The sequence below is a fragment of the Charadrius vociferus genome, unplaced genomic scaffold (genome assembly GCF_000708025.1).
Source record: "Charadrius vociferus isolate BGI_N301 unplaced genomic scaffold, ASM70802v2 scaffold43, whole genome shotgun sequence".
NCBI lineage: Eukaryota > Metazoa > Chordata > Aves > Charadriiformes > Charadriidae > Charadrius > Charadrius vociferus.
In genome coordinates, this window is record NW_009648043.1 from 2,588,152 (window position 1) to 2,611,414 (window position 23,263).

The window sequence follows — 23,263 nt, forward strand, 5'->3', positions numbered from 1 at the left end:
CGCGCCCGCCCGCCCGCCCCGCCCCATCCAGTCCCCGCGCCCGCGGCGGGAAAAGCCGCCTCTCCCCGATAACAGCTCCCCACCCCATGGCACGCGGCGTGGGCTTTTTCACGTGTCCAGGAGCGAGCGGCCTGATTGGCCGGCGGCGTCGAGGCGGCTTGAAGCGCGGCCGTAGGAGGGGGCACTGAGGGGGCGGTCGGGAGGGGGCTGTTTGCTGTGGCGTGGGGGGCAGCTCGGCGATGTTCGGCGTTCTCTCTAAGGTGTTCTCCTACTTTTGGAGACGCGCAGGTGACGAGGAAGGAGAAGATGAGAGATGGGCGGGCTCAGGTAGGGTTTCCTGGCCCTGTTGTGGGTTTGCGGTGGCAGATGCAGGGCCTGTGAGTGGCTTTGGAGCCCTGAGGGCGTTAGTGGGCTCATCTATCACGTGAGTGGGGCTGAGTGAAGACCTGTTTCCTTAAGAAAGGAAGTCGGGAAAAGAAGACAGCTTTTTGATTACGGAGTACGTGGGGGTGTTCCTAGCAGTACTTTTTTTTCTGTGTTTTCTGGGTGGGACAGGTTACTGGTCCTGCTTAGAGTATGGGGTGAGGTGTGAGAGGAGTGTTGTGGTGGGTGAGGGATGCTTTGGGCTTTCCCTTATACTACTGTCTTAATAAATAAACCTTCTTCATCTTTCTTGGGCTGTAGAATGGAGATGATAGCGTATCTTTATTTTGATGCTCTGAAAATGGTGTAAATTTCACATGCTTTTAGTAGCATTATTCAATGTAGCAAAAAGTGCTTTTTTCATATTTACAAATACAGAAAGCAAAAAAAATTACTTACTGTATTAATGGTCTTGCTTGTGCCTGGAGCTAGTAATATGTTAGAAATCTACCATAGCATACTTCAGCTTTAAACCTGAAGGTGTAGTGCAGTGCTGTTGAGTGAAAGTTTGTGTGATATGTAAGTAGATACTACTTCTCATACAAAAGACTTGAAACACCTAGGTCTCCTGGGAAACAGCACCACATTTCAGTTCAGTACTGTATTAACTATAATATTATATGAACAAATGTGAAGAACCAATTTCTATAACTTGTTTAGTTTTTCTGCTTTTTCAGTATAGAAACCTTAGAGGTGTTGGATTCCCTATTCAAACAGTACTGAATAACTTCTTTTGCTGTGGAAAATCATTAAAATAGATGCTGGCCCAGAGCTTTTTGGATAAGCTGTTTACCTTGCAGGTATTTTTTTTTTATCTCAAGTTTTTCCAGGTATTTGAATATATATGTATATTCAACTACCAGGTTCTGCAACTGAGATGAGGTAATCCTGGCCTGGCTGAGCAAAGACCTTTGGCTGGAACTCAGGGGGGAGGAAAAAAAAAAGTTCATGATCTCTGGAAGAAGGGGCAGGCAACTCAGGGGGACTACAAGGATGTTGTGAGATTATGCAGGGAGAAAGTTAGAAGGAGCAAAGCCCAACTAGGACTTAATCTGGCTATTGCCATATAAAACAATAAAAAATGTTTCTATAAATACATTAACAACAAAAGGTGGGCTAAAGAGAATCTCCATCCTTTACTGGATGCAGGGGAAAGCAGTGACAAAGGATGAGGAAAAGGCTGAGGTACTTAATGCGTTCTTTGCCTCAGTCTTTAACAGTAAGACCTGTTGTTCTCTGGGTACCCAGCCCCCTGAGCTGGAAGACAGGGAAGGGGAACAGAATGAGCCCTCCATTATCTGAGGGGAAATGGTTGGCATTGGTGTAGCACCTGCTACACCACTTAGACGCACACCAGTCTATGGGGCCAGATGGGATCCCCCCAAGGGTACAGAGGGAGCTGGCACAAGTGCTCACCAAGCCACTTTCTATCATTTATCAGCAGTCCTGGCTAACTGGGGAGGTCCCAGTTGACTGGAAGCTAGCAAACGTGACGCCCATCTACAAGACAATTTGGATCAGGTGATCCTTCCAGCCTGGTATTCTGTGACTCAAAGAAGGTTGGGAAGGAGGATCTGGAGAACTAGAGGTCTGTCAGTCTGCCCGCAGTGCTGGGGAAAGTTATAAAGCAGATCATCTTGAGTGTCATCACATGGCACATACAGGACACTGAGTAGATCAGGCCTGGTATGCATGGGTTTATGAAAGGCAGGTCCTGCTTGACTAACCTGATCTCCTTCTACAAGGTGACCCATTTAGTGGATTAGGGAAAGGCTGTGGGTGTTGTCTACCTAGACTGTAGTAAAGCCTTTGACACCATTTCCCACAGCATTCTCCTGGAGAGACTGACTTCTCATGGCTTGGATGGGTGTACACTTCGATGGGTAAAAATCTGGCTGGATGGACGGGCCCAAAGAGTGGTGGTGAATGGAGTTAAATCCTGTAGGCAGCCAGTCACAAGTGGTGTTCCCCAGGGCTCAGTCTTGGGGCCAGTTCTGTTTAATATCTCTATCAATGATCTGGACGAGGGGATCGAGCGCATCTTCAGTAAGTTTGCAGATGACACCAAGTTGGGCAGAAGTGTTGATCTGTTTGGGGGAAGGAAGGCTCTACAGAGGGATCTGGACAGACTGGATCGATGAGCCGAGGCCAATGGTATGAGATTCAACAAGGCCAATTGCCAGGTCCTGCAGCTGGGTCACAACAACCCCATGCAGCACTACAGGCTTGGGGAAGAACGGCTGAAAAACTGCCCAGCAGAAAAGGACCTGGGGGTGTTAGTTGACAGCCGGCTGAATATAAGCTGGCAGCCCAGGTGGCCAAGAAAGCTAATAGCATCCTGGCATGTATCAGAAAGAGCGTGGCCAGCAGGACTAGTTGTCTCCCTGTACTCAGCACTGGTGAGGCCCCACCTCAAGTACTGTGTTCACTTTTGGATCCCTTACTACCAAGAAAGACATTGAGGTGCTGGAGCGTGACCAAAGAAGAGCAGCCAAGCTGGTGAAGGGTCCAGAGCACAAGTCTTATGAGGACCAGCTGAGGGAAGTGGGGTGGTTTAGCCTGGAGAAAAGGGGGCTGAGGGGAGACCTTATTGCTCTCTACAACTACCTGAGAGGAGGGTGTAGTGAGGTGGGGGTTGGTCTCTTCTCCCAAGTAACAAGCGTAGGACGAGAGGAAATGGCGTCAAGTTGTGCCAGGGGAGGTTTAGCTTGCATGTTAGAAAACATTTCTTCACTGGGTAGTCTGTTCCAATGCTTGACAAGCCTTTCAGTGAAGTGGTTATGTCGCCATCCTTGGAGGTATTTAAATGACGTGTAGATGTCAACATGGTTTAGTGGTGGACTTGGCAGTGTTAGGTTAATGCTTGGACTTGATGATCTTAAAGGTCTTTTCCAACCTAAATGATTCCATGATTCTCCGGTTACATGTATGTATCAGGGGACAGGAGACTGGAGTGCAGCCCTGCAGAAAGAGATCTGGGGGTTTGGGTTGATGGCAAGTTGAATATGAGTCAACAACATGCCCTGGCAGCAAAAAAAGGGCCAACTGTGTCTTGGGGTGCATCAAGCACAGCATAGCTAACCAGTTAGGGGAGGTGATTGTCCCACACTGGTGCTGCCCCACCTCGAGTACTGTGTGCAGTCTTGTGCACCCCAGTATAAGGACACCAGCTATTGGAGTGTGTCCAGAGGAGGGTGACCAAGATGGTGAAAGGCCTTGAGGGCAAGACTTATGAGGAGCAGCTGAGATCACTTGGTTTGTTCAGCTTGGAGAAGAGAAGGCTGAGGGGTGATCTCATGGCAGTCTACAACTTCCTCATGGAGGACAGCAGAAGAGGAGGTGCTGATCTCTTCTCTGGGGATCAGCAATAGGACACAAGGAAATAGAATGAAGCTGAGTCAGGGGAAATTCAGATTGGACATTAGGAAAAGCCTCTTCATGGAGGGAGTGGTCAGTCGCTGGAACAGGCTCCCTAGGGAAGTGGTCACGGCACCACGCCTGTCATAGTTCACGGAGCATCTGAATAACACTGTTAGGCATATGGTTTAGTTTTAGGTAGTCCTTTGAGGAGCAGGGAGCTGGACTTGATCATCCTTATGGATCCCTTCCAACTCAACATATTCTATGACTTTTTCATGCAGCTTGAAGAGTGTTCTTTTTACAATGTAGTTTATATTTAACTGGGTTTGTAATTGGTTGAAACCATAAATTGCCAGAAGACTTAAATACTTAAATGTGAAACTAATTACTTGGCAACTGTTCGTATTTTTAGTTGAACAAGAGAACGACTTTCTGGTAGAAGGGATAGCACTTTTAGTAGCATTCATTACTTGTTGCATAGTTCTGTAAACAAATGATTTGTTTTTATGTCAACCCTTTTCCTCTGAATGCAGGTGATAAAGAAATAAAAACTGTACAAGGAATAGTGACAAGATTTTGCCATGATTATGGGATGATAGATGACATGATAATCTTCACAAAGGATGTTGTTACAAAAAATATGATGCTGACTGTTGGACAGGAAGTTACTGCTACTGTTGAAGAGGATAGAACGTCAGGTGGCCTGAAGGCCATCAGGGTAAGAGATGAAGATAAATAGTAGTCTCGCTTTCTCTGTAAATCCCTTGAGACTTTCTTTTGGAAGTTACTATAGTTTTTAGCCTCCTGAATTTGACAAAATAGGAGACATTGCCAGCCCTTCACCTAGTGGGGATAAGTTGTTTGGGGGGTTTTATTATTATTTTATTCCATCTCCTTTAAAATGTTGATCTGTTAATACTGATTCTCTGAATATAGGTCTAGATGTACTGAATACAAAACTATTGCTTGAGATAATTGCATCAGAATTTGTTTAATCATACCCGGTTCAAATCTCTGTGTATTAACTGATTTTGAGCTTCCAAGTCCATTTTATGTTATTGTTATGTGAATAGATAGGAAAATAAAAACAGGGGCTGCAAGTTTACTTTTTTTTTTTTTTTTTGCACAGAAGTGAATAAGAACATAAATTTCATAACTTCCTGTTGTAAAAAGTTGGCAACTTAATGTCATGAAAAGTTATAAAAACAGGAGATTTCAGTATCTTTCTTGCTTAACACTTCATTTGTAAACCTACTTCAAGCTTGATTATATGTTGTGGCAGTTTTAAACTACTGTAACTTTTTTATAGTATAGGCTCAACTCTGAGGTCCCTGTGATAATCTAGCTGAGAAGCCGAGCCAAGTGGCCCTTCTCCATATAGATATTATGTATGTCTGGCACTTCAAAGACTGACAGCAGTGCAGAAGCAGTTGATAACTACATGGTATAGAACACATCATCTTGGCTTGTATCTGCTTGGCTTAACTGCATTATACTTTTAAGTACAGCTGTAGACTAGTGTACTTCATCTAATAAACTCACCCTGACCAGAAGTCTGAGGGGAAGCTTAAGCTGCTTGTATAGCGCAAATCACAGCACAACTAGTTTAAAAGTTAACTTGAGTTTTCTAGTAAATGAATGTTTTATAATTAAGCATCTTATCAGCTCGTGCCTATCTATGAAGAATGTAATCAGCAAACATAGTGGCTTCAGGGGTCATGTTTCAGATAATAGGAAGGTAATAATTAGCCAAAGTATTCTAATGTATGTAGTAATCTTATTAGAAAGTTCTGATACGCAAGTTTAATGAGAATGTAAATTACCAGATTCAAGAATTTGTCATTACTATGTTAAATTGGCAAATGATACATAAATTGGGGGAGTTAACAGATTGAAGAATTTGTCATTACTGTGTTAAATTAGCAAATGATACATAAATTGCGGAAAGGAGGTTAAAACCCTGCATTGATTAGCATATAGTGTTTCTGATTCCTCATGCCTTTCTTTTATGCACCATCCTGATTTTGGTACTTAAGAGACATTTTGGTCAGTTGCCAGCAGTGTCCAGACATAACCAGCTGTCATATGGAAGTGAGTTTGTACTATCTCAACACAGTCAGTAATTCTGTCAGTACCAAGTGGCATACATTAATAGAGTAAATTACAGTTCATAGCTGAAACTGCTAGTATCTCTGTGGTAATGTATTGTACACTTTTCAGAATTATTCTGACCAATCCTGAAACTGTTCATACTAATGGTAAGTAGAGGCAAACCTTTAAAAATACTTTCATCTGTCACCATGGGATTAGTCCTTATTTATATTTCTCTTCTGTTAGATGTGGCTCTTCTCTTGATGATAAACTTCAGCATATATATGAAGGTCCCTTGGATTTTTCTGTGCACTCTTATGGAAAAGAGTTTCATGGCTTCTAAGTAAGGCCCTGAATAGCAGCAGAGGCATTGATATATCTAAGGAAAGCAAGGTTGTATGGTGTATTCTCTTCCTTGCTCCTCACCCCCCTCAAAATGTGCAGATTTGACCCATCTGTTTTAATTTTCCAGGAGTCTGAAGGTCAGACTAACTCAAACTACCAAACACTTGGAAATCCAGGGGGTCATGTACATGTGCAGAGGCCTCTACAATGTATCTGTGATGTGCAGGACATGTAACTGGTAGAGCATCATTGCTGATAAAGCATCTAATTAAAATTGAGAAAAGGATGCATATTGTGAAGGGCATATGTATGTGAGCTTTATGCACAGACAACACATCTATGACTGGAAGTATAATAAAAATTTTAACACTGCCTGTTGATGATACTTAGATTTTGAAGAGGTGCACTTAAGGCTGGTGGAGCCTCTGTAAAGAACGATCCAGTACCATCATAGGCTGCTTTGTGAGTGACCACATGAGCAGTTTAGTACAATACAGTTCCATTCACTGTAATGATCTTCCTTTGAGTATGACTGTGTGGACAAAGGAGAAGTGAAGGTTTGTCTTTGCTGTGAGAAAGAGTTGCCTCCTGTAAAACACATTAGTACAGGTGTTAGTCTAGAAAGTTGCTTTGTTATATTTCTTGCCTTGACTTTAAAAATCTCTGTAGGATTCAGAGGTCTAACTTCATCAGCTACTCTAGCTGTTAATCTTAGGGAAAGCTTTATCTAATTAACCTGTAAATAGGAAACCAATTCAAAGATGCTGGATGCCTGCTGATAAACTCCTCCCTACAGACTGGACTTGAGCTTAAAATAAATGCAGACCTCCGAGGAGATTTCTTTGTTCCAATGGTTGAATTGGCAGTAACTGTACTTTGTCTGATAAAATGAAGTTGACTAGAAATGTGATTTCTCCAGTAAGAGCAGACAGAAAATAAAAATACTGGAAGACTGACTTGATTTGCGTTTTACTCTGTGTAATGTTTGGAGGTTTAGATATGTTTTTATATATTCATGAAATTTGTAGTCTACTGAGGAATTGCAGTAGAGTTAATTGTACAGACTTTTTTCCAGCTCTGTTGCCGCTTTGGTAATAACTAGTGATATGAAAACTATTTCTGAAATGTTGGCATTTAATAATCATCTGGGTGGGTTTTTTAAATCTGGGTTTGTTAAGCATCTGTTTCTTAGTACTTTATTTCAGGAAGATATAAAATGTTATATGCTTCCATTTTTCTCTATTCTGTCATTCCTTTAACTCAAAATAGCAACAAGAACAATTTCTGAAGGCTAAAGTACATAAGATGTTTCATATTAAAGATTAGAACTATGTAAGAGACCAACACTAAGTTGTAAAATTAATTCCAGTTACATACAAAATTTTGAGGGGAGTTTTTCTTAGCAAATCCATTTAATTTTGAAACCAATGCAGTTTCATTTATTAAATAAAACTGAGAAAAAGAATATTAGTGGGGAGAGAGTTGTATTGTATGATCTGAAATGAAACATAGAAGGAAAGTGAAAGATAAGTCTTGTTTCTAAAAATATTGCCAGCTATAGGACTATCAAGATGGTTGGTAAAATAGTACTCACGCACAGAGTCAAAAAATAAATTAGTTTAAATCTTCTTTCTCCTTGTTTTCCTTCTGAGTGACAGCTTTCACAATACCATTGAAATACTGTCATCACTCCAAAACACACAAACCTGGTAACTGAGAAACTACATAAAGATCTCCAAAACAACTAGGATTGTTTAGCAATTGTGGGATGTTTTGCTGTATGTGCTAGATAAAGGCCCTCTCGAAAGTACTAGAGATTAACATAACGATTTGTCTTGTTCGTGTTTGTGATGAGCCCTTAAGTCCTGCAGAAGATCTTTTCTGGCAGTGTAGTTTTTGACTGGGCGAGTATCTTAAGGCCAAGCTTATGCCTAAAGCTGACAGAACTCTATAGAAAGTTGAAATCCAAGGGCAGTCTTGATTCAATATGCAAGGAGAGACAAAGCTCATTTCTTCAATGTATGCAGTAATCAGTAAGCTTTTGCAAATAACAAGGAAAATATTATAACTGCTCTTTCCAAAGATCGGGGAGGGGGAAGGATCTAAGTTACTCTTCAGCAAGACCATGACTACAATGGGCTTCCTGCAATGGGGTTCCCACTTTTGGTCCCAAGGTTTTGTCTGTTACTGATGTAAAATATCTGATTTCAGAGGAACACCACTAGTCTCCCTTCTCCAAAGGGTCTGTTCTAAGTACCTGGGTAAAAAACTAAACTTGCTGTGTACTCTGATAAATCTTAAATTACTTTCAAAATAGGGGCACGAACTTGAGATGCCCTGAGAGTTTGCTCAGAACAGCCAACGGCATTTCAATCATAGTCTTTTTAATCCCCTAGGCAGAGGAAAAAAATTAGCCTAAATGTAAATTTACTAGTCCTCTGTGGAACAGTGTAATTGCTTATTCAGATTCTATCCATATGAAGCTATAAAAATCGCCTAGAAGAAAGTCTAATATTCTCAGATGTTTTTGGTGAATGTGAAGATATGTCTGTCAGACTGGAGCAAAACATAGATTTATTTAAAAAAAAAAATTACAGTAAGTTTTCGTATCATTGAAAGGAATACCATGTAATAACATTTCTTTTAATGTAATATAACAATTTTGTCTAAAAAAAATACAGTTTAACTGTAATGTTTATAAACTCTAGAGTAGAGGTAGACATAGGCTATTTATTACTATCTTCAATGTTAATACTTATTATGTTCAACAAAATCATACAGAAATTACGATCATGGCATAATTCAGTTTGGACCAGACTTCAGGACCTCTCTAGTCCAACCTCTTGCTCAAAGCAAAGTCAGCCTGTGGTCAGACCCAGGTGACTCAGGGTTTTATCCAGTCACGTCATGAAGGATGATCTCCAAGGATGGAGAGACTGCACGGCCTCTCTGGGCAACTTCTTCCAATGCTTGACTCTCCTCATGCTGAAAATGTTTTTCATTATATCTAACCTTAAGAGTTGTTGTTTCAGTTTGTGCCCACAACGAAGGCTCTATGTTCCTGATGGCCTCCTGTTAAGCAATGGGGGCTGCCGTTAGCTCTGCCTGAAGGCAGACTGGACAAACTCATCTCTCCTAGCTTTTCGCCCCAGGGCAACTTCTCCAGCACCCAGCCACCAAAGTGGCCCTACACTGAACTTGTCCAGTTGATTGATGCCTTTCTTGTACTGTGGAGGCCAAAACTATACACAGCATTACAGATGTCATCTTAAGAGTGCTGAATAAAGGGGGATAACTGCTTCCCTTAACTAGCTTTTAATGTCACAGTGTATTTTGTAAGCTTTCTGAAATAAACTGATTTAGACTAGTAATTAGTCTAGTCTAGACTAGTACAGCTGTTGTTGGGGTTACATTTCACTTGTGTAAACAGTGTAGTGTTAAAAGTGAACAGTCACTGCGATGGAGTGTGCTGGGATAAGATGACCAGTCTTGCTGTTAGCTCCACAATGGCTATATATGCCACCAGGTACATAGAAGGTGTCCTTGTTCTAGCCAAGGATGAGTCTCTCTGCATAAACACTACGTAAATTTTCAGCAAGTGCTTCCTTGTGGAATTTGTTGCCAGTCCCTTAGCTAAGCAAGTCTCCATTGCAAGAGGAGCCAAATCACAGGCTAATTCAGGTAGCTTCCCTTATCAGTTTTTATTTTGGGATGATGCCTTGGCATCTGGAGTAGGATCCATGTGATCAAGGCAAATCAGTTAACGTTCAAACTGTTTCTTCTCGCTTTGTAATGTACGTGTTCTTTGTGAAAATTGTGCCTCCAAGAATTGCACCACACAAAGGTAGGAATAGCATTTAACAAGTGTAAGTGTCGTCTTAATATTTGAGAAATGTGGCTATGGGAGGACTGTGTTCCATCTGTGCGTGAATGCTGATTGTAAGAGAAAAATGGCACTGTGTAGAGTCTTTTGTCAGTATGTTGCTTTTTTTTTTACGTTATACATTAAGAAAATACTTTTTATTCAGAGTTTCTAATCTTCATGTGGAAGTGAAAACGCTATAGCTATTTTTTTTCTTTTCTGTCCAGTTGTTTTAGTTATTCCCTTATCTGCTTTATTCTAGTTTTCCATGCACTTTCTTTATTCTGGTTGTAAATTTGTAAACACTTAGCTTTCTGAAATAAGCTGTTAATTTAATGATCTGACTTGTACACTTATACTACAGTTCATGAAAAAAGTTGTCCATGGGCATTTCATTCATTGTATTTGTTTAATCACTGCAGAGATACCTTGCACAATTTCTTCATGCTTTCCTAGATCCTTAATCCTCATAAGCCTCACAAAAGAATTTGATATCTCCTTTTCTCCTGCTTTATTGCACAGTGTAGTTTCTCTACATACCATCTGGAGTCAGCAGTTCTTGCTTAATGGTAATAAGTGTTTCTGTCCAGTGGCATTTACACTGTAGAGAGCAAGGCACATTCCTTGTGGAGAGCAAGGAAGCTCTGAAGAACAAGTATTTAAACGGCAGAGTGGAGGCTCCTGAACCCATGATGGTGGTGGCCCTTTGGGAGCAAGGAAAAGAACTTGCAGTTGTAGGAATTCTAGTGATTCAAGGCCGAGATGCTGTGTCCTTGCTGGGGGGGGGGAATAGTTTGTATTCATCGATAGTTTGTGGCTTGTGTTCTCAGAGGGCTGTTTAAGCAAGTAAACTTATATTTGATGTGGTGATACAGAGGGACAGTCTGAAATAGGGATAGTTTTTATAAATAGCACATTGAAAACATATTTTGCTGTCTGAAATAGTGATGTTCTAGTTGCACTTGTGTACAATCAGATTGCTGAGATTCCTCTTGTCAAAATTAAGAAGATTCTTAAGTAGACCTAAAGCAAGGGAAGCATAAAAAAGATCTGACAAATGAACATGTAATTAGAGGAGTTGTCAGTGTTGCAGAATACAGCAGACTTCTTAAAAGAGAAGTTACTTACTATTTCCTACTTAGGGTTTTTGCATACAAAAATGAACAGCCACAGTGAGTATCGAATTGTCTAATAAGGAGCCTGACTTCCATAAGCAGTTGAAATTCTGATATTTATTGTAGGAATATATGTTTAACATGTAATTGTAAGTATCAGCTGTATGAATATTGGGGTTTCTTGTATTAATAGGTAGATGCCATCCAGAATACATGGGAAGACTCCAATCCTACTCATGATGCTTCTGAACTAAATATGAAAATATTAATTGGCAATATTACCTCTCTCTCTAAGGATGGTGGCTACATTAATGAGAATACTTTTTTTGCAATGGAAGATGTCTGTGAAGGTGTGTATGGGCTTTCTTGATCATTCTTCCTTAATTTTTTTTATACATATGATAGAAATATCTTCTGATAAGCTTGCAGTCCACATCCCAAATAAGTTCTAATAGTGTGTAGTAAAAAAACAGTGATTTGCATGAAGAAAGCTGCCTGTTCATTCTCATGAGCATAACTTGCATGCAGTCATCTAAGCATAAGTTACATGTAAGCAAGTGTATTTTTCCACTAGCATCTTTTAGGCAGTTAGTCACAACCTACTGGGGGAAGAACTGCAGAGAGAAGTTTGAGCTTAGTAGATTTGAATAATGAATTGTTCTGCCTGGTTGCTTTATTTAGAATCATAGAATGGTTAGAGTTGAAAAGGACCTTAAAAATCATCAAGTTCCAACACCCCCGCCATAGGCAGGGCCGCCTCCCACTAGACCAGGTTGCTCAAAGCCCCATCCAGCCTGGCCTTGAACTCTTCCAGGGATGGGGCATCCACAGCTACTCTGGGCAACCTGTGCCAGGGTCTCACCACCCTCATAGTGAAAAATTTCTTCCTAATATCTCATCTAAATCTATGCTCTTCCAGTTTGAAGCCATTTCCCCTTGTCCTATCGCTACATGCCCTTGTAAAAAGCCCTCTCCCGCTTACTTATAGGCCCCCTTCAGATACTGGAAGGCTGCCTTAAGGTCTCCCTGGAGCCTTCTCTTCTCCAGGCTGAATAACCCAAATTCTCTCAGCCTGCCTTCATAGGAAAGGTGCTCCAGCCCTTTGATCATCTTTGTGGCCGTACTTTGGATCTGCTCCAACAGGTCCATGTCCTTCCTATGTTGAGGGACCCAGAGCTGGATGCAGTACTCCAGGTGGGGTCTCACCAGAGCGGAGTAGAGGGACAGAGTCACCTCCCTTGACCTGCTAAGCTAAGTTAAACTGGTTCTGCATGGGAGTAACGCAGATGTTATCAGTCACAGGTAAACTTGAGACATGTTCTGTTTTACATAGGTTTCAAACCTTGTGAAGGTGACTGGGTGCAAGCAAGATATTTTATTAACCCAACAACATGGAACAGTGAAGCAGTTGCTGTAAAGCCTTTGAGATATAAGCAAGTAGACAAGGTAAACGTTCTGCACATTGTTTTTGGCAAAAGGAGTCTTGTGTGAAGGGGGGTTTTGAAGGTGATTTTAAGTTGCTAGTATTGGTTGATCTTCTATAACACATCTTAATCAAAAGATAAAACATCAACTTGTTCATTTATAGGATTATTTCCAAAATAACAAAGCTTTTTGAAATGGGATACACGTTTTGGTTAGAAAAGGAAGAGTAACTAACTGGCTATCAATTGTTGATTTGGACGCTTACTGGTGTTTTAGTTACATTGGTTGTAATGAGGATGCATGGATTTTCAGACTTTTTTTAAGAAGTAATGATTATGGAATTTATGTTTAATTTATCTAAGTGTTTTGGCTTAAAAACAACCATTTTCTATTTTAATGAAAATATTTGTTCCCTCTAGGAACACATATATTAGATTTATGGTTTATTGTATTTGCTTTAACTCTATATCTTGAATAATATTTGCATGTCAAGCATAGGTAAAAAACTTCTCTCATGACTGCTAGTATTTAAGAATAAGTTAGATAAGTTGGTAAGTCAAAAGACAGGTGTCATGATCAAGTCAAATATACATACTGTGGTATGCACTTAAGTGGAACCTAACGCTTGTCTGAAGTACTTGTGTTTCTTTACACTTTTAAATCTAAAGACAAGCACAGTGTTTATAGGTTAGAGCTGTATGTTTACCTCCCATGAGCAACTGAAACTTCAGAATGCAATTCTGTTAATGCTAGAATGACTGTTGCAGGAAAAGCTTATGCGACGGCAGTATGCCTGTTAGCTTAAGCAGATAATATCAAGTAATGCTGAATAACAAACTGCTGTTACAGGTTCGCATTTCCAGCATCTGCGGAAGAAGTGGTACAGTAGATGACAGCATATTTTTCACTTTGGATTCTTTGAGACTTCCTGATGGCTATTCACCTTGTAGACATGATCTAGTGAACACGATTGTAGTGGAGAGCAATCAGTCATGTTATATTTGGAGAGCTCTCTGCTTGGTGCCAGTCAGCCAGAATGGGTAATATTAATTTTTTCATTCTCTTTCCACTTAATAATCACTAGGGATGAATGGTAATTATGCAGCTTAAATTCTGTTGCGTCTATTAAGCAAGAAATACTGAGAATTCTTCACTAGTTGACTAGAAGGCATGATAGATCATTGGGAAGATCAGTGTGTGTTATGATTTGGCCCTTGCTTTTTCTTCCTTTCCAGAAGGTGGGAACATCTGATCTTACTACAGAAGCAAAACTAGTAGCCGCTGAGCTCAGGGATGTTGGTAGGCAAGGAAAGAATTTTGCATGGTTTTGTCAGCAAAATGCCAAGCTCATGCATTTACCTTGTGTTTCCTCTAATCTGTGTTCTTCTAGTGAGGACTTTACTGTTTGAAAACCATTCTCAGCAAAACTGATGTAAAATGGATGTTTCTTTAATCCATTTTGTTTAAGTTGTAGTGATTCTTCAGATATCTGTCCTAAGTTGAATAATTTAATGATCTGAATAATAGAGACTCGGGCTTGCAAATATCAAACTGAGATGTTCTGCACATGTGATGTGAGGAGGATCTGGACAGATTGCAGAAATGGCCAGAAAAAGTAGATGATCTTCAGTATGGAGAAGAAGCAAAATTTTGGGAAATAATCAACTATACAAATGTAGAATGGGCAACAACTAGTCACAGCAGTTCTGCAGCAAGGATAGGGAGTTTGACTTGTGAGTTTTTCCTGTGAGAAACAGAAATACTGCCCAAATGTATATAAATAGAACTATTAGCTGTAAAATCTGTCACTTTCAGTGCTAATGAGGCCTTGGTAGGATTATGAACTCTGCTTCCGCAGGCCAAAAACAAGCTGTTGACCAATTGGAAAGTCCAAAGGAGAGCAAAAAGGACATTTTGATACCTCTCAAACATAGTCTTTGGGAGAACTTGCCTTGTTCAGTCTCTAGGAAACATAGCTGAGGGTGGTACATACGTCTTCAAAGGAACTGTGAAGAATGGAATAAGCTGTTTTCACTGGAGATAACAGATATAATAGATTTAAATTGTACCGAGATGAAGTTTGAAGTGTTTACATCACTTTGCACAACAGTACAATTTGTTCACTTTTTTTTTAGGTGGGCCTATTTTTAATGATGGATTTTATACAGAAAATTATTAATAAACCAATGTTACAAAAGTAGATCTTTGGGTTAATTTCTCTGTTTTAGTGTATTTCCTACCATATCAAAAAATTGAAGCAGCTTAAGCTGCTATGGGAGACATCTAGTGGGCTTTGCTAGTAAATTGATGTACCTAATAAAGAACAGCTGCAGTCATTTTCTACTTTATTATATTAGATAACTAAGGAGTACTTAGGGTGTGTAAATATTGCCGAGATTATTAAAATATTTCCAAGTTATTTTCATGACACTTTATCTAGCTGCATAGTTTCTTAATTGTAGAACAGAAAAAAAATTTTAAATGGTTTCTACAGGTAGCTGACACTGAGAGGTTAGACCTCTGGTCACTGTCTCAGACAGGGAAGAGCATGTGACTTTGGTTTCATAGGCATTTTTTATCAGTCATATGTGATAGTTTTTAAGGGTGCTTTTTGTTTTTCAGCTTTTTTTAAAGTTTTTTGGTTTGTTTTGTTTTTTTTAGTTTGCTGCTTTCAGACTGTAGCAGTAAGCAGAAGACATAAATGCTTAGCGTACGTGTTGAAACACTTGCAGTCTAGTCATTTTATGTCTTAAGCTCCAGTGCTAAACAAGATTTTTGCTAAGGGGCCGCTCTTTGTTGCGTCATGGTTCACCTTCCAAAGGGATCCATAATGGCTTCAGTCACCATTTCATTCAGCTCTTCAGCAAATATTTGCTAGCTTCTTAATCATTTTAGTCTTGTATCCAAAGTTTTTGCTGGTTTACTGTGCTGCTGACAAAAGGCTTGTTGTTTTTAATTGGCTGCTTAAATCAGTAAACGTAATCTAATTGTCTTGGAAGTATAAGTAGCTGAGACAAAGAGAATCTTCTCAACTGCTTCTTCCTAAATACTGTGACTATGCTTTGGTATAGTGATTCTTAAACTTGTACTGAGTCAAAGATATTTGCTGAGTCTATTTGTGTTTCAAAATTGCTAGCTAAAATTATTTTTACAGACAGTCTTACTCTGATGGAGTCAATCTGGATGAGCCTTATGAAGACTTAATAAGAGACAAAGGAGGGTTGGAAGTATCAAGAGTGACGGATTTTGGAACTCTGAAGCAGGGGGAATCTAAAAGAATGATCATTTGGATAGAGTAAGCCTTTCTGATTATTCTAAGCTTGCTTTCTTTCCATCACTACATAGTCTATAAACCTGTCTTTCATACAGAAGCCTGTCATAGTTGAGCCTTGTGGTTCACAGTCTTCAAATAACCCTCAAATACAATGGAATTAAAGAGAATTTGGTACTGAATTTAATGTCTTTAGTGTAGTCTTTTTATTGAGCATCTATCTTGTAGATAGTGCTTTGAGACTCTCTAATCCTATGTCTCTTTTCAATCCTAATAAAATCCTTTCTGCAATAAGGATTAAAGTAAATACTTTTACTTGTAAGTGTGTTTAATTTAAACTGCAGATACGCTGTTGTCTTTAAAATCTTAGAACAAGAGGACTGTTGCATACTCGTGTATTAAAAGCAGACCAGATTTTTTTTTTATTTTTTTTTTTTTTACTTGGATACTGAAGGACTATATTGGTGTATCCTTGAGGGTTTTTATTTTGGTGGTTTTGTCTTTCCTTTTTTGTTAATTTTTTTTTTTCACGTATGGGTATAGAGGCTCAAATGAAGTCACACCTGAATACCCTCTGTTTGTTGCTATGTGCTCTTTCCTAAGAGTTAGTTACCCAATGATAAATTTTAAGTTACCATAGCTTTTTTATACACAGTATTTCTATATGCTTTATATGGTAGTTGATATGACCTAGAAATATTAACGTTAACAGAGGGTCTGGTCCTCATGAGTTAAAAGCAGCAGTGCAATTTCTTTGATAGCAGTTACGAAATAATGGTGAACTAACCTGCTACAGACAGTTGTATTTGACTTCAGGTAGAATTACAGTTCCCAAGAACATTAACTATGCATTTAATTATGTAATTAATTACATAACTACTTCTAGGAATAAAGGGAGTGTACCGCAGTCCTTAATCAGCTGCAGATTAGCTGGATGGGTGAAAAACAAGCAATTCAGTTTTCGGATTCCTCAAAAATGTGAGAGCAGTCCAGAAACATATCTGTCATTTCCAATAAATCACGAAAACCTCTCAAAAGCTGCAATTAATTCATGTAACGACAGTGGAGAAACAACATATGAGTCATTGAATAATACAGCCATTATGAAGAATGGAGTCATTCCAGGTACAGTGAAATGTTAACATTTGAATGTTGAGTGTTAAATCCTCAGAAGGACCTGTAGGTTTGTTTGAGAAGACTTGCCTATACTAGTGATAGCTATTGTGGTAACGGAATTTATCATAATCTGTTTACTACAGAAGGAATTAATTCTGAGGATACGTATTTGTCAAGGACAAAAGAAAACTTATCCTTGGTGAAAGATGAAAATCTACATAATGGAGAAGATGAGCAAAGAGAAGATGAGGAACAACCAACAAAGCACATCAATATTACTGGTGAAATTGTCATACCACCAGGTGGAAATACATTCATAGTGATAATATGCACAGCTGTGTAAGTATTTCTTTTTATTGGTTCTGACAGATACAATGGAAACAAGTCCTAAAAATTGATTTAATAGTTCCTTTGTTCTGGGCACAGTTCTCTTCTTGGTGTAGGATAAAGTAAGCCAGTACGTATTAGCAAATGATGTGGAAACCTATATTAGACCTTGAAAGTGTTTAGCATTGTAATGCTTGATTCTGATCTTTGTCAAAAGAAAATGGTAGTAGTAAATGAAGAAATATAGTGGGAGTAGATAACTTCTCTAAAAAAACACAGTAAGGTGAAGATAATGCTTACAGCTGGTTATAGTATTTTCAGGAAACCCATTGCTCCATGAGCAATAGAGCCAATGTAGGTTTTCTGGGAATTTTTGTGTTATGTCTGATATGCTTCTTCCAGTCTTGGTACCCTGACATCATACTTGTGTTGCTACATGCCTCGATCTCAAGCTTCCCTGTCCTGTGATATTAAATGCAAGTTGTGCATGCTGAAAGAAAAAAGAAAAAAGCTTTTTTCCTTGAAGGTGGGGGTTTGCAGATCTTAGAAAACCCTTGGAAAACAAAAATACTTTGCAGTACTAAATATTTCATTGATTTAGTTAAGAATAAAAAGTGGCTTTGAGTGAGCTCTTTCAGAATTCAAGTAGGAACCTCATGCTGGAAAGCTTCCTTTCATGTACTTTGCAGTTACTTCCAGCCATAGCTCTACAAACGTGTGCCACAACAGTTGATTCTTATGATCATAATCTAAAGGTTGGACAGAGAAAAACAAAATCAAATTGTTTCATTCATCACAGTAGCTTCATTAACTTCCATACTACTTCTGCTACCATTTTAAACAGTGAGGCAAGGGGTAGAAATTTTCATGGGAGGATCATTTAGCTGCAATTTGAAAGATAAGCTGCAGGCATGGCCTGCCTTTGTGGAGAAAGACATGTAGAAAGAACAATTTATGTTTCACTGTAGATCTGTTAATGCCACAGAGTCTGAAAATCTTCTAATAATACAGAACAGTTCACACAAAACTCCATGGGAGGCTGCAGCATGAAGGTAACAAGTGCTTGTTGGCCACTTAAGACACCATAAGGCAGTAAATACAGATCATAAATCTGGACAGTTCAGTGTCTGCACTGAGTTTGTGTATCAGAGAAAAGCAGGCTGTAGCTTTAACCTGAGCAGGTAGTGTAGTTGGCATGAAAAAGTGGTGCTTCTACCAAAGAGAAGGTAAGCTGGAATCCTTCTGGGATGCTTTTGTTTCAGGCACATAGTAACACTGTTGGACCATGTAGTTAGTGCTGAGGAGAGAACTGGGCTCTAGGTAGTGCTACCATGAGTTCATTAAGGGATTTCAGAGCATACAGTGTATGTTAGATTTTTTTTTTTTTTCTTTTGTCTTAAGTTACTTAGAAACCAATCTGAAGAAACTGTTCCCTCTGATCTTTTCCCCTCTGTCACTCCCCAAGTACCACTTACACATACAAAGTGCGTTTTTCAGAAGTAAAGGATTTTTCCTACTCTCTCCAGTTGATGTGTTTGCAGTTAGGGTTCAGTTCTGAGTAGCCTTAAGCAAGGTGGAGCAAAGCTGTTTCTGCAAACAGTGAAAGGGTGTGCCTCAGGTTCCTCTGATGGAAATGTTTGGCTAATCATTTTCAGTAACAGTAATTTCAAGATGTTCTTTGTGACAGAATTATTAATTCTTTATATAGTATGGTGAGGGGAGAGATTTTGCTGTTTACCCAAGCTTTTGATGAAATTGGGGTTTTGTGATTTTTACTTTTTTTTAATTATTTATGATAACTGGATTGAACTCAGGGTGAGGAGTAAGTGTGAAGGATTACCCTAAGTTAGCAGTTCTCATATGTTACTAAAATGAATCTACAATTTTAATTTAAAAAAATACTTATGGCTGGGGAAAATAAAGTGTGAATTTGATGGTTTTAAGAACATAACTTCTTCTTACTTGAAGAAATCCTGGGTGCAGTAAAGAACTCCTGTTGCTTGGGTTTTCTGATTTTACTGTTGGACGCTATATTGAAGCCACTGTAACAAATGAAGAAGAATTATTAATAGCGCCAGTGGAACCATTTTCTCCAAGAAAGCCTAAAATTATTCCAGAACCTCAGGCGAGGAGGACAACAGTGGTTGCCCCTAAATACAGAAGGTACTGTGAATTAGAGGAAAAAATAACACATACCTGATCTGCTCTCTTCGGTATTGCTATATTTGTTCTGTAACACTGACAAAAAATTTGAAACTGGTAGAGTCTGTATGTGTTTATATATGTATGTTGTAAATGAGATGATTGTGGACATTACTGGCAGAAGAGGTTCTTTTAGTAATGAACTGCCTGGTTTCTTTGTAGATTGTCAAACAGGAGCTCTTTCTACTGTATAATGTGATAAACAAGATAAACACCATTGCATAGTAATCTATGAGTAACAATTGTGTTATTAAGAAAAAAGATGGAAAATCGGAAATGTTTTTCTAAGAGAGTTAGCTTCTTAACTTCTCAAGCAACTTTGATGTCTATATCTGATAAATGTTTCCCATCTTTCATTCAGAACTTTTGCTTTTGCAAATAAGCTTCTATTATACTTACAGTATTTGCGTAGTTATAAAAATATCCCTAAACTGAAAAAGCCGATTCAGGTAATGCGTAACTGGAACACTTATCTTTTTTTCCCAGTATAGCAAACTTCTCAGTTGTCACTTTGAAGGGATCTCTGTCTGCCATGTGTATGTATTTTCTTTCAGAGCCTTGATGATGCAGCATGTTAATTAGCTGTTTTTCACATATACAATTTGAGAAAGCTAAATGATATGTCATACATCTTTGTTCTAGAAATCGCAGAAGGCAGTTGCCAAGCTTTCTACCGCAATATACCATACCAGATGAGTTAAGAAAATGTGTGGAGCAGAAGTTAGACATACTGACCTTTCAGCCTCTCCTAGCAGAGGTATGCATGTGTAGGTTTATATAAGAAAATATATCTTATGTAAGTGTGTTTGTTCAAGCTGGCTTTAATTTAGCAAAAATGAGTAGCCCTTAGTGTAATCGAAGATGATGTAATACTGTTATCAAGTAGACTTAAGACTTTAATCTGTATCCCGTAACATCCATGGGATTCAGTATGTCACAGAATTCAAGCTTACAAAAGCACAAAAGGGTAAACATGAAAAACTGAAAAGAGAGTAGAAGTATACTGGGGGTGGGAGGAGATATTACAGAAGCTGAACAAAGATTCTTCTTCACTCTGACTTTTTAGGCATCACTGGAAAGGGTTTTTGGGGGTGTCAGAACAGTAGTCTGGCAGTTGTTTCATAACAAATGAAAGCAGAAATTCTTAAGTTATTGCAACAACAAATGATTCTGTTCTGGTTCAAAACTCTTTTAAAAAAATACTTGAATTTAATTCACTGCAGCTTGTTTCTTTCTGCAAGTATAGCGATTTCAGAATATGTACCAAAAAAAACCCCAAAACCAACCAAACAAAAAAACCCTGAAGTCTAACAAGAACTTTGCAGTGATACTTTCTCCAATACTTTGTTCTGATTTTTGGGAGAACATTGCTGCAGCTCACTTTTTTTCCCTAACCTTTTATGGACTTATAAACGGGGGCTGATACTTAATTTTTCAAAGATGCAAAAAGGCTATGTTCTCTGCTTTCTAAACAGCTCACATAAAACCTGAGATCACAGCATTAAGATAGCAGATTAGAGAGATTATCTTCTCTCAAAAAGAAGAAACTCTGTAGTATTTGAAATAATCTTATGCTGAAAGCCTGCCATTAATGGTAACTTTTTTTAACCACACCTTAGGTTCTGTCTGGTACAGGTGACTGTTTTAAGTCTACTTAAGGAAGCACTGCTCATTCCTCTTATGTTTGAGTGAGAGGATACCAAATAGAAAGCATTGTGTGCTATCAATTGTTGTTTAGATAGAGCTTTGTACTGTTGGAGAACACCGCTTCAATGAGATGCATTAAGTTCTGAGGGAGAAAGTTCAGGTTCTTTCAGCTTGCCATAAGTTGTATAATCATCAGCCAGGGCCAAGACTGACATGACTATCTCTTCACTCGTCTCTGCCCAGTGTGCTTAGATTTTATGATTTCTGGGATTGCTGAGCATATAATTCAGTTTGTAGAGTGCCCCTGAACTCAGTTGTTGAAACTATCATTGTAGTAGGAGGAGAATTGGTTCACTCTTTAGCTGACTGGCTATTGTATCTGAGCTCCAAGGAGTATAGTAATTCTGATTTAACTACTGGGGGACTTTAAAATATTAGCTAGTGCATACATACATGTATTTAGGTGCCTTAATTGGCAATCCAGTTGCTGTGCAGTCTGTCTTAAGAGGTGTTTTGTATAATGTTAAGAATAGTGGGTTCCATATCTTAGTGTAGAAGTTACAACAGTAATGTATACTGTTTTGTTTTTCAGCATCTTAATCTAGATAATTATAAAGCAAACTTTTCTACTCTCTTGTGGCTTGAAGAAATCCATGCAGAAATGGAGATAAAAGACTTTAACATGAGTGGTGTTATTTTGAAAAGGAATGGGAACTTGTTAGTGTTGGAAGTGCCAGGAGTGGAAGAGGGCCGACCTCACCTTGTTACAGGTAGTAATTAATGGGAGAGAAAGTCTAATAGCATGTTGATCAATATTTTCAGTGCAATACAAAGTCCATTGCTTATTTATTTGTTTAAAGAAGTCTTTCACATATTTCAACACAAAGTTATTAATCTAGGCTACTAGACAGGTGAACCACACTGTTATTGTCTCAGTGTGCGTCTTACAGTGGCAGCTGTCTGAAGCAGCACTGCATGTGTCTGTTCATGTGCATATTCCAATACTTTAGGATTTTTCATGTACAAAAATTGGTGGGCTTTCAGCAAAAATAAACTGTGCAATGTAGTAATAATTTACAAGTCAATAGGTGTAGCAAAAGCTGGGAAAGTAGTTAAAATTTAATTTGGAATCTCAAATACTCTAATGTATGAGATACTGTTTTCAGGAGGTGTGGTCTGATGGCATCAATACTAAGTGCCTATTAAAATGTCATATACAACTGCATATGGCATTTCAGAACAGGTACTCATGGATACAGCAACTTTGCTGAAGTTAGTTAACATCTAGCATCCTGCAAGTTCCTAGTTTAATCATGCAAAAGAGGAAGAAATTAAGTGCTGCCGTGAGAAATTTACTATTCCTTCTAACAGTATGTTCCGTTTTAACTTTGTTTACAATTAGGTGATAAGGTGATACTGAAAAGTCAGGTCTACTCTGAGCATATAATAGAGTACGTTGCCTATATTACTGAGGTAAGCAAGGTCTACCTCCTGTTGAAAATATTGTGGTCCACAGGTTTCAAAGGGGAAGCTGGCAATTCATGGAGTTACAGACTAGTTTAACCTGACTTTTGGGAAGCTAGATTTATTTTATCTACATTCTGATTGGTGATTTTGTATTTTTATTGTGTTTTTGAAGATTTGGGCTTCCCTGTTCTTTCTAGATTATAATCTTTACCTGCTCTGAAAGCACTCATAACATAATCTAGGTGTGCAATATCTTGATAGCAGGTAAATCTAGGTGTTCTTTTTGGAGGTGATGGGGCGGTTCAGTGCTGCTTCTTTGCGTTTAAAGTACTAGACCTTCATCAGTAAACTGACTTTTTTGTATCTTTGCAACAGATATGTGATGAAAATGTTACTCTTAAATTGAATGCAGACTTTGAACAGGCTTACAACTTGGAACCCATGGATGTGGAATTTGTTCATTGCAGGTATTTTTATAAGTTTCCAAAAAGCTGCATTGAATGATTCCTCTATTAAAGTGACTTTTAAAATACACGTGACCATCAATTGGTTAGTTTGGTCAATGCAAATAGGAGGACATAATTAAGATCTTGCTAATTCTTTCACCTCTTT

At 38.7% G+C, this 23,263-nt stretch overlaps 1 protein-coding gene across 1 annotated transcript in view; it reads left to right on the forward strand.

Moving 5' to 3' along the window:
* The first annotated feature begins 239 nt into the window (after positions 1 to 239).
* The window catches only part of MOV10L1 (Mov10 RISC complex RNA helicase like 1), a 39,700-nt gene continuing 16,676 nt past the window's right edge, over positions 240 to 23,263 (forward strand). The window contains exons 1-13 of the mRNA XM_009883684.1: positions 240 to 327; positions 4,317 to 4,501; positions 11,390 to 11,546; positions 12,530 to 12,642; positions 13,471 to 13,661; positions 15,776 to 15,916; positions 16,779 to 17,017; positions 17,152 to 17,347; positions 19,304 to 19,498; positions 20,180 to 20,294; positions 21,777 to 21,954; positions 22,587 to 22,657; positions 23,027 to 23,118. Coding sequence (XP_009881986.1) covers positions 240 to 327; positions 4,317 to 4,501; positions 11,390 to 11,546; positions 12,530 to 12,642; positions 13,471 to 13,661; positions 15,776 to 15,916; positions 16,779 to 17,017; positions 17,152 to 17,347; positions 19,304 to 19,498; positions 20,180 to 20,294; positions 21,777 to 21,954; positions 22,587 to 22,657; positions 23,027 to 23,118 — 1,961 coding nt within the window. The remainder of the gene's footprint in view (positions 328 to 4,316; positions 4,502 to 11,389; positions 11,547 to 12,529; positions 12,643 to 13,470; positions 13,662 to 15,775; positions 15,917 to 16,778; positions 17,018 to 17,151; positions 17,348 to 19,303; positions 19,499 to 20,179; positions 20,295 to 21,776; positions 21,955 to 22,586; positions 22,658 to 23,026; positions 23,119 to 23,263) is intronic.